The following is an 11,991-nucleotide window of genomic DNA, read 5'->3' on the forward strand; positions in this document are numbered from 1 at the left end:
AAGCCACCTCCAACTCCTGCATGGTCTTTTTGCAGACTGTTAAACTCATGGGAAACACAGGGAGCGGAACTGGAGCAGTTAAGGTTGTGGATTACAGACAAACTGCCCAACACCTCATAGCACCAGTTTTATTGAGTCAATTTGTCAGCTGGGTTAAATGGGAGGAAGAGCTTTCATTCCAGGTAGAGAAAGGAGGGGCTTGACAGGAGACGGGGATGAGGACCTGAGGACCACAGGATGGTATGGGCAGTTATACTTGGTTGATTGTCCCACAGCGGAACTCCAGACTGCTTCCTGCCCACTGCCAGTTAGCAGTTTGCCCAGTAACAGGGTTCTCTGGACCCAGGTTCCCTTCTTTCTCTGTCTCAGTCTACCAGTGGATAACCTCATGTAAGAAAACAATGTGCTAACGAGTTAACTAGCAGCCTCTTGGGTATCTGATGCCCCCCACGTGGGGAGCCAAGAATGGCAGGAACAGCATGGTGGGGCTCCTGGTTTGAATGAGCAGCAAGGGGGTTTCATGGAGGGAATGCCAGACGAGACCCCTGCTGTCACTGGGCATCTTAGGCTCCATTTGGCTGCAAAGTTCTTGATTGAAGATGGTGTCAGAGAGCCACATTGCATCCTGGGAGGTCCCAGTGGGCTAATCACTAGGACAGACGGATGCGGACCCTCACGCTGGAGTGGGTCACCAGGGCACCGTAGTGGCCCACCCAGGAATGTATGTCTCTCCCATACTGCTCAAAAGACACGTAACGGATGCCCTTGCCAAAGTTGGTGAAGACATGAGAGACCTGTGGAAGTGAGGAGAAAGAGAGGTTGAGGGCCTGTGAGGACTTGCCTCAGTTCACTGTGGAGCAAAGGCAGGCCCTTTTTTGGCTGCAGTGGCAGATAAAGCAGTGGACACGTGTCCCCCTGGGCTGTCATTCTAGTGGGAGGCCCAGACCCTCAATAAGCTGGAGGCGATAAGCAGGAACATTCTTCCAGGGGATGGGTCTGTAAAGGGAGGAAAGGGAGACCCCACTGAGACTGTGACAACATGCCAGTCACTTCACTCCTTTGTGCCTCAGTTTCCTCAACTTCAGAGTGTGGTTAGGGTAAGGACTTGATTCATTACTGCACTCCCAGCCCCAAATTAGTGCCTAGCATACAAAAGATGCTCAAGAAATGTAGTATGAACAACCAGCCCTTGAATGGGAAATCAAGATGCAACGATCTTGAAGTGGCCCAGGGTACAATAAGGACTCAACAGTTGTTCAAAAACCAAATCCACTGGTGTTGAGCTAGTTCTGACAGTGACACTCCATTGATTTCTGAGGCTAAAATCTTCATGAAAAAACTTCTCATCCAGCTTCCTGGGAGCTGCTGGCGGAATTGAACTACCGACCTTTCAGTTAGCAGCCTGATGTTCTGCATTCTGCCACCAGGGCTCCTTATGATTATTAGTTGTCATCGTGCCATTTCTGACTTATAGCAACCCCTTGGGTACAGAGTTGAGCTCCATGTGGTTTTATAGACTCTGTATGGTTTATGTGACCTTTTGGAAGCTGATGACCAGGCCTTTCTCCAAGGTGTCCCAGGGTGGGCTTGCAACACCAACCTTTCCACTAGTACTCAGGCACTTAACTGCCTGCACCAAGCAGGGACGCTTAGGGATGGTTGGCCGTTAGTATTATGGGATGGCCAGCAGTGATGACAGTCGAGAACGGAAATCAGTCCTTCAGAGGCTGGGGTGTGCATGCCTTTGAGAGGGCCAGGGATGACTAGGAAGGAAGTCTGGACCCACCTGTCGGCAGCCCCTCTCAGTCCACTGAAGGACTGGGTTGGGTGAAGCAGAGAACTTGACAATTTCGTTCTCATAGATGTCCAGTAGACGAACCCGGAGCCGGTAGATGCAGCTGCAATTCTCACGGGCGCCCCACCTGTCAGGTGACAGATGACATTGAGTGCTGAGGCCCCTGCCACCCTTCCAGCTCTCTTCACCTTGAGGATTCAGTTGTGCGGGCTCTACAACTGAGATTCTAGCTTGGAACCCTCTGAGGGTGGAGCCAGGACCAGGGGAGGAGCCTCAGGTGGGAATGTGGATGCTTGGAGAACAGACTAGTGAACACCCTACCACTCCCCAGCAAGACCAGACTTTATGGAGGGCCAAGGGCCTGAAGGAGACACTGGGAAGAACCCAGATGCCTGGAAAGGAGAGAGCTCATCGTAGGCCTATTCGAGTTTGAAGCCAGCTGGCACCTGCCCCTACTGTGCCCGCCTTCCTTACCCCCAATCTCAGTTCTTAGGGCACAGTGCTCCCAAGGCTGTTAACAAGCCTCGGCCTGCTGGGAAGAGGGTAAGGAGGGCACACCTGTGAAGGCATTACTTAACCTTGCCTCTCAGCTCACTAAGCAAGTGGCACCATAACAGCAGCTAACCGTTGGGGAAGAGGGCACTCAGGTCTAGTCTCTTCTACAGACTCACCCTGAACACAGTTGCCTCTTTGAAGACTTACCAGTCTGCCACACAGATTTCAATCTGGGTGCTGTCGAGTAACTCCTGCCATACCCCTTCCATCACCAGGTCCACCAACTGTCTTTTGAAGCACCATCTGGAAAGGGGAGATGGAAGGGTGCTGTCTGCAGATGTGAGGCTGACACAGACCTCAATATGACTGCTGTCTCTTGACCTGAGTCACAAACCAGATACCACCTCCTCCGGGGAGCCTCTCTAAACCTCCCTTTCTAAATAAAGTGGCCACTTGGCATTTGCCCTAGAGGACATAAAGATGCATGACTCATGATGACCCCTCCCCATGAGCCTCTCATAGCCCCTCTGCTGTGTCCCACCCTGCTCTGGGATTTAGGGGGCTTAGCAGTATCCAGCCTAACCCCTATTATTTGTGGTGGTGTAATGTGAAACACTTTGAGCTTCTAACTGAAAGTGGTTCAAATCCACTAGCCACTCCATAGGAGTCTCCTCCAGCAAAGATCTGGAAACCGATAGAGTTGGTACGAGTTGGAATCAACATTGGTGGATTTGTGTTTGTTGTTTTTTTAACTTAAGCAAGGAGCTATGGTGGCTTAGTCAGTTAAGTGTTGGGCTGCTAACCGAAAAGTCAACTGTTATACTAAACCAATTGCACGGCAGAAACAAGATGAGGCAGTCTCATCCTTAAAGGTTTACATCTCAGAAAGTCTACAAGGCAGTTCTACTCTGTCTTATAAGAGTTGGAATGGAATTGATTGAATAGGGAACTCAGACACAAGAATCTGAGTAGAGAATCTTGGGGCATCAAAAAAGTACAGAGAAGCCAATGGGTGGCATGGTTAAACTGAGAGGCTGGAGGTTCAAACCCATTCAACACTCAGGCAGGTGCCGTGAGCCAGAATCAACTGGAAGGTTGGAGTTGGTTTTTCCTCAAGTGCAGGGCCTTTACCAGTTGCACTTCCAGCTGGGTCAGATGGTAGAAACTTCTAGCAGAAGAAAGAGAATATCCTCTTAGCTTCCTCTCTTGCACTGGACCACTTTGGGGCTTCTGTATCCCTCAGGTATAGGGCACTGCTTCATCAGGCTGTGTCTTCTCACAGTCTTTTGTGTTTCTGCCTTTTGTTTTGGTAACTGTTTCCTTTCCTCTCTCCCTGTTTTTATTTGCCATCAAGTCACTTGCGACATAGTGGCCTTATGTACAATAGCCCTGAAACCTTCTCTGTCCTGTGCCAACCTTATTATCTCTGACACACCTACCCTTATTATCCAAGTCACTGAATCAATCCATCTCATTGTGGGTATTTCTCTCGCACTGTCCCTCCACCCTTCCAAACATGATGATCCCTCCTTGCAACATGCCCAAAGTTTGTCAGATGAAGCCTCAGAATCCTTGCCTCCAGGGAGCAGCCTGGCTTCTCTCTGTAGGACATACCTGTTAGTTCTGGCAGTCCATGTGCTACAGCTCAAAGGCATCAGTTCTCTTTCTATCATCCCTAGTCAAGTAACTGCAAAGACCATGGCATGGATCAGGTGCACCTTAGTCTCCAGATTGATGTCGTTGTTCTTCAGTACTCTGGTGAGGTCTCTGACAGCAGACTTTCCCAATGCAATTTGTCTTTTGATTTCCTGGCTGCTGGTATCAAGAGTGTTGACTGTGGAGCCAAGCAAACTAAAGCTGTTGACAATCTCAACCTCTTCACCATCTATCATAATGCTGTCAATTGGCCCAGTGGGTGAGACTCTATGTTTTCTTGATGTTGATCTTCAATCCATATTGAAGTCTGCAGTCCTTGACCTTCTGCAGCAAGAGCAGGATTGTCATCTATGTAATGCAGGTTGTTGATGAGTCTTCCTCCAAATCTGATGCCACACTTCTCCTTATAGAGCCCAGCTTCCCAGATGATTTGTTCTGCGTATAGATTGATAAGGTATGTACATCCTTCCCAATTTTGAACCATGCATTGTTTCCTTGCTCTGTTCTGACGACTGCCTTCTGGTCCAAATATAGGTTTAGCATAAGCACAATCTGAAGGATCCCTGAAGGGTTGAGTGACAATAAGAGGTCTGCTGGACTAGGACATGTTCCAGGACCCTTGAAAATGAGGGAGCTTCAGGGGGTCCGGGTTGAAAACAACCCAGATCCAGTTCTAAGAGCTATTCCTTGTCAGCAATCTTCTGAGTCTCTGACCTCTGAAGGGCTAAGTACTCCAGAGGAATTCTTGTTAACAAGAATTCCAGGAATGAGGTGGTTTGTAAATAGCTTGGCACTCCCCCTGGATCTTTCTTACTTGCCCATTTGTTTTCTTGAGATAAGATAGAGAGAACACAGATCCTTGAGTAGTCAAAGATCATTTACTTCAGTAAGAAAGTTTTCTATCTTTCTTTACCCTGAAAAATGTGCATGTGACTTTCGAAGTATGCTATACCTGCTTCTGTAATAAAAGGGAGGAAGGGGAAGCTCTTTTTTCCCCATTTGCCATTTTTCCTAGTAAAGCTTTTGGCCCTTCACTTATATCATCTCTCATGAGTCTCTTCCTTCTGCAACCTGCGATCACAGAACACCTGTGAACTACCACACTCAAGTGCTCAGGGATTCCCATTCTCAGAGTTAGCCACAGTTTGTGTGATCCACACAGTCAAATGCCTTGGTATAGTCAATGAAACATAGACAGACACTTCCTCTGGTACTCTCTGCTTTCAGCCAAGATCCATCTAAAATTAGCTATAATATCCCTAGTACCATGGCCTCTTCTAAACCTAGTCTACACATCTGACAGTTCTCTGTTGGTGTTCTATTCCAGTCATTTTTTGATAATTTTAGCAGAATCTTGCTTACATGTGATATTAATGGTATTTTTAGATAATTTCTGAACTCTGTCAACTCACCTTTCTTTAGCATGGGAACAAATATAGATCTCTTCCAGTCAGTTGGCCTGGTGGTTGTCCTATAGATTTCTTGGCAAAACTTGGTGAGCACATCCAGGGCAGAGTCTATTTATTGAACTATGTCAGTTGGTATGCCATCAATTCCTGGGGCCTTATTTTTTGCCAGTTCTCTAAGAGCAGCCTGAACTTCTTCCTTCATCACCACAGGCTCTTGCTCATACATTGTTTCATGAAATTCTTCTGTGTCAGCCAATTAATTTTGGTACAGTGACTCTGTATACTCCTTCCATCTTTTAATGCTTCTGGATCATTTACTATTCTGCCCAAAACATCCTTAAATATGGCAACTTGAGGCTTGAATTTGTTCTTCAGTTCCTTCAGCTTAAGAAATGCAGAATGAGTTCAGCTCTATTGATTTTTCGACTCCAGCTCTTTGCACATTTCATTATAATACTTTACTTTGTCTTCCCACGCTTAAGTGTGGTAATATTCCTTCCTTCCATGCTAACTAGCTTGAGGTCCTATAGTACCTGTCACTTGTGATCCACCTATACCTTTGTAAATAGTCCATTTCTCCTTATTTGAATGTGTCATAATAAAAGAACTAGTGTCATATTTTTGGAGAAATAGGTAAAGTGGTTATGGAACAGATAAGAATGCTCAGGCACAGACCTGGGTATGTATGAGAATTTAATAAATGATAGAGACAGCACCAACAGTCACTGGGGGACAAATGGGTTCTTTAGTCAATGGTGATGGACAGCTGGCTCAGTATATGTTGTAGGTACTGTTCAGTCAGCTCAGTTTCATAGCAACACTGTGTACAACAGAAGGAAATGCTGCTGGGTCTTGTATCATCCCCACAATCTCTGCTGTACTTAAAGCCATTGTTACAGCCACCGTGTCAATCCATCCATTGAGGTTCTTCTTTCTCACTGGACTTTTATGACTGATGAGTCTGTCTGTTTTCCAAGGATGATAACTTTCAATATATGCCCCTCCTCAAATCACAACCCACTACCATAGTCAGTTTGGAGTCATAGTGACACTACATTGGGTTTCTGAAGCTGTAAGTCTTTATAGGAGGAACAGAAGTCAAGTTAGTTAAGTTAGTTTTAACTGCTTTATCTTTACCACTAGTATAGCCTGCATAATTAATTTTATTTGCATCCATATAATATCTTCTTAGAAAGGTGAAGTTTTTACTTTAGTTGGTAGTATCCTGTTAGTGTATTTTATAAACGGTAATTGTTTATCTAAGGGATAAGAATTAGAGATCTTTCCTAGATAGTATGCAAAAGCTTCCTGCCAATAATCTGATGATTTCCATAAATTATTTACCTGCAAAGATATAATTGGGACTATAATTTCTACTGGGTTGGCAGCCATTAGCCAACCTGTAAGTATGAGGTCACAAATTTTTTCAGTATATGTAACTAAGATTTAGTACATTTATTTCCCAAAAATAACCATTCTATGATTTTATTTTCTTGATCTAATATTCCAGTGTAAGTGTAATGAATGAATAATAATTTTACAGGTTTATTTAAATCTATGTGATATAACTGAGCTTCATGTATCCTTTGCTCTATAACTTGTAATTCCTTTTTTCCTTTGGGTGTTACCTTTCTAGACTTTGAATATCTGAAGGACCTTCTAAGATTTTAAATACATTTTGTAATTGATATGTAGGAATACCTAGACTAGGTCATAGCCAGTCTAGGTATTAATATCATCCAATAGTTTTTTAAAAATTATTTAATGTATGCAAAGTGTCTCTCCGCATTTGTATTTTTTTCTTTTTTCCGCATTTGTATTTTTTAAAGAATAATTTTAGATCTTTTTAATAGGGATCGTATGTATCTATAGGGTTCAGTTGTTTGTATTTTATCAGTTGCTATTTGTAATCCATATTCCTGAAGAATTTCTGTTGCTTTATTATATAAACATTGCAATGTATTCAAATCAGAACAAGGAAACAAAATGCCATCCATACAATGAATCATTAAAGATTGAGGAAATTATTTTCTTAAAATCTCTAATGGCTGATTTACAAAATATTGGCACATAGTTGGGCTGTTCAGCATTCCTGAGGCAGTACTCTCCATCCATATCTTTTAGCAGATTAATGATTATTAACAGCAGGAATGTTGTTGTTGTTGTTATTGTCATTATGTGCCGTTGAGTCACTTACGACTCATAGCGACCCTATGTACAAAAGCCCTAAACCCTGCTCTATCCTCTGCCAATCGCACTGCCTCCGACACACCCATCCCGATTACCCCAGTCACTGAATCAATCCACCTCATAGAGGGTCTTCCTCTTCTGCGCTGTCCCTCCACCCTCCCAAGCATGATGTCCCTCTCCAAGGACCAGTACCTCCTTACATGTCCAAAGTATGTCAGACAAAGCCTCAGAATCCTTGCCTCCAAGGAGAAGCCTGGTTTAACCCTCTCTGATGAATCTGTTTGTTTTCTTGGCAGTCCAGGGTACATTCAATACTCTTCTCCAGCACCACAGCTCAAAGGCATCAATTTTCCTTCTGTTCTCCCTAGTCATTGTCCAACTCTCTGATGCATAACAAGTGATTGCAAAGACCATAGCCTGTATCAGATGCACCTTAATCTCCAGAGTGACACCATTGCTCTTCAGTACCCTGGAGAGGTCCCTAACAGCAGACTTTCCCATCGCAATACGTTTTTTGATTTCCTGGCTACTGGTGCCAAGAGTGTTGACTGTGGAGCCAAAGCAGACTAAAGTTGTTAACAATCTTAACAATCTCAATCTCTTCACCATCCATCCTGATGCTGCCAATTGGTCCAGTGGTGAGAATCTTTGTCTTCTTAACATTGAGGTTCAATCTATACTGAAGGTTGCAGTCCTTGACCCTCTGCAGCAAGCATTTCAGGTCCTCCTCAATTTTAGCAAGCAGGGTTGTGTCATCTGCATAACGCAGATTGTTAATAGATCTTCCACCAATCCCGACACCACACTTCTTCTCATAGAGCCCAGTCTCTCGGATAATCTATTCTGCATATGGGTTGAAAAGGTATGGAGATAGGACACATCCATGGCATACGCCTTTCCCAGTTTTGAACCATGCAGGGTTTCCTTGCTCTGTTCTGACAACTGAAGCAAATTTTTCTTTAGGTTGCAGTGGAATAGTAAAAAAAAAAAATAATCTTTAAGATCAATAACAATAATTGGCCATCCCTCAGGTATAGTATAGAGAAGAGGTAACCCAGATTTTAAAGCATCCATAGGCTGAATTACTTCATTAATTTTTTAAAAATCAGTTGACATTCTCCATTTACCTGATTTCTTTTTATTACAAACACAGGAGAGTTTCAAGGACTAGTGGTTTCCTGCTACTAATTGCTCTTCAGCCCTTAATTTCTTTTTTTGTTAAGGGCCACTGCTCCACCCTGCACCTGTTCCCAGAGGAGGAGAGGAGGCGTCCTGTCCCTTCATTATAATGAATATGACACTTATGCTTGGGAAAAGCTGTTTTGTTTCTTAGTACTTTAGAAAGCCTAACTTTTTGGATTTTACAGTAGTCAATCAAGGGCACTCAACTTCTATGACACATCTTTTTATAACCTTTGTTCTTTACATCTACCCTGGGAACTAAGTTGCATTTTATCTTTTATATGCTTCTAAACTTCTAGGTCACCCTATCTATGCAGCTGTAAAAGACTGGTTTGAGTGTTTATCTTTGACATTCAGGACTACCAAAGGCAAACAGGCTAACCAGCTTTATGATCACCAAACATAGTCTATCTTAAATTTTTTTCCACTAATTTAGAGATTTTATCCTTTAAAAACTTAAAAAATAATTTTCAGCTGCAGCTTTTAATTTATTTATTTATCTTTATTACTTATTTCCTGCCTTTTTTATCTTCTAAATTAAGATTTTTTTCTTTTATGTTAGCTTCATTCCCATATCTTTTCTTTTACTTAAATTATTGAATTATATGAGCTCAAAACCATTATTACAGTAAACATAAGACAAAAAACAAACAAAACCACAAAAAAATCAACAAAAACACTTGTAGGCTTTTGACTTGGGTCTTAGTGCCCCTTTTCTTTTTCTAAACCATGTTTTAAATTGTAAATAATTTCCTGGAAAGAGCACTGTTTTGGTCAACACATGCCAATTAAAATAACATAATAATTCAGGATTGTATCTTCCTAAGGTTCTTTCTTTTTTAAAAAAAAAAATTATTTATTTATTTTATGTGTGTACCATCAAATTGGATCTGACTGGTACAGGAGGTGATTGTTCCTCCTCCTTCAGCAGAGCATCTGGTGGATTTGAACCACGTACCTCTGGGATTGCAGTGCAGTCTCCTGCCACTAGGCCACCAGAGCTCGCCCCTAAGGTTCTTTCTAAAGGTGACAAAGTTTGTTTCTCACCATCAGCTTTAACTTTCTCTAATGTAATATTACTTAATTCATAGTCATACAAAGATTCAGCCATCTCTATTTGCAAATTTTTAAGATTATGAGTAGAATCCTGCACAGACACTTTTACTATTCTTATCAAAGCCCATACTGGCCAAAAATTAATAGGAATCTGTTCTCCTTTTTGATGTGGTCTTCATAAATCTCTCATAACATTATGCCAAGTTTTTTAATCCAATTGAGATCTACCACCTTGCTGAAACCAGGTGCAATGCTTTTTAATACATTTAAACAACTGCAAAAAAGATTTTTTATTTCACCTTTACCCTTGAGATTTTAAGCAATTCCTTTAAGAGAGAACTACATTTAGCTTCAGAGGATGGAAAGTTCTCCATGAGTCTTCCCTCCCCCCACCCCACTTCTATCTCAGAATTTTACTTCAGAGTGTGGAAAAGGTCCTCATGAATCTTTTTCACTTCTACCCCTGGATTTTAATCAGACTTCAGGGGGTGAGAGAAACCTCATGAAACCTTTTCTTCTTTTGCTCTTGAATTTCTAGTAAACATTAGGGGGTGAGGAAAACCTCATGAATCCTTTCCTACTTCTTCCCCTGAATTTCTAGTAAACTTCAGGGGGTGGGGATTTCCTCATGACCCCATCTTTAATTTTCCCAAAAGTTTCCCTTACTACTGAGCGAATTCCCTTTCGGTTTCCTGGTGTCTGCGAGAGAGGGATAGAGAGAGAAACTACCGCTGCTTCATGTCCCTGTTTGGGCACCAAAATGTTAACTGGGACAAAAGAAGAGATAGGGACACTGAGAATGAGGGGGAGAAGAGAGTGAAAGCAGGGGGCAAACAGCTCCAGGAAGTAAATCACAGAGAAAATTCTGTACTGATGAAGCTATGTTTTTCTCTGCTGACATTCTCTTGCTTATCTCAGGAATGATGTGTTTACAAGCAAAAGCTAGGGAGTAGTGGGGGCACCACCAGGTCTGTCTGAAGCACCTATCTCCTCCGACCTGTCTCAGGAGGAAGACCACCTTATTCCTTGTGATCTGTCACTTATATTTGAGCCTCCTTCAATTCATTTTTAAACATTTGGTTTATCATTTGGCTTCCCACACTCTTTGATCCTCTCCTTGTTCTTCACATTCTCCACATCACTCCCCATGAACAAGTTCTCTAATATGGCCCCATCCAGCTTTCTTAAGCATCTCTTCAAGTTCTGTTTACCTTTTTTAATTCATTCTTTTGTAAATTGCCTGTTTCTATCTTCTATTAGGGTCCATATATTTTTCTTGATCCTATTAATTAATAATTCCATGTCTATTCTAAACATTAGTCCCTGTCTATTCTGGGCCTATGTATTAACTTTATCTATGAGGTTCTTTTGGCCAGACAGCTGTCCTCCAAATTTCCTGGCAAAGAGTGGTGAGTGCATCCAGGGCTGAATCTGTTATTGAAAAGAAGTCAGTAAGTATCCTATCAATTCCTGGAGCTTATGTTTTTGCCAGTGCCTTCAATGCAGCTTCAACTTCCTCCTTCATTACCATTGGCTCCTGCTCATATAGTATTTCCTGAAATTTTTTAGTGTCAATCAATTTTTTTTTATATAGTGACTCTATTATTCCATCATCTTTTGATGCTTTCCGAGTCAATTAATATATTGCCCATATTTCATTATTGCTACTTTGGGCTTAAATTTTTCAGTTCTCTCAGCTTGAGAAATACAGAGTGAGTTTTTCGCTTTTTTTTTTTTTAGTTTTTCGCTTTTTATTCTCCAATTCCAACTGTCTGTACATTCCATTAAAATACTTTCCTTTGTCTTCACAAGCTGCCCTTTGAAATCTTCTGTTTAGCTCTTTTACTTTGTTTTGGCTTCTCAACCCTTAAGTACAATTTTTAAAGTTCTTCTGACATCCATTTAATTTTTTTCTTTTTCTTCTGTCTTTATAATGACCTTCTGCTCTGTTCATGGATGATATCCTTGATAACATCTCATAACTCATCTGGTTTTCGATCATTGGTGTTCAGATGGAATAGACTGAAGATCATATCTCGATTATCATGGACTTATTTTCATTTTCTTTGGCCTCCATTTCAACTTGTACATGAGTATGAGTAATTAATTGATGGTCTGACCTACAGTCCATCCCTGGTCTAGTTTTGACTGCTGATATTGAGCTTCACCAATGATTCCTTCCACAAATGTAGTCAGTCTGATTCTTTT

General features: G+C 42.0%; 1 protein-coding gene across 1 annotated transcript in view; it reads right to left on the reverse strand.

Moving 5' to 3' along the window:
• Window positions 1–636: 636 nt before the first annotated feature.
• The window catches only part of FBXO17 (F-box protein 17), a 17,602-nt gene continuing 6,247 nt past the window's right edge, over window positions 637–11,991 (reverse strand). Inside the window, exons 3-5 of the mRNA XM_006901119.1 lie at window positions 2,498–2,593; window positions 1,787–1,922; window positions 637–794 (exon numbers count right to left, since the gene is read on the reverse strand). Coding sequence (XP_006901181.1) covers window positions 651–794; window positions 1,787–1,922; window positions 2,498–2,593 — 376 coding nt within the window. The 3' untranslated portion in view covers window positions 637–650. The remainder of the gene's footprint in view (window positions 795–1,786; window positions 1,923–2,497; window positions 2,594–11,991) is intronic.

This window comes from Elephantulus edwardii, unplaced genomic scaffold (assembly GCF_000299155.1).
Source record: "Elephantulus edwardii isolate Elephantulus edwardi_28Jun2011 unplaced genomic scaffold, EleEdw1.0 scaffold00308, whole genome shotgun sequence".
Lineage (NCBI taxonomy): Eukaryota > Metazoa > Chordata > Mammalia > Macroscelidea > Macroscelididae > Elephantulus > Elephantulus edwardii.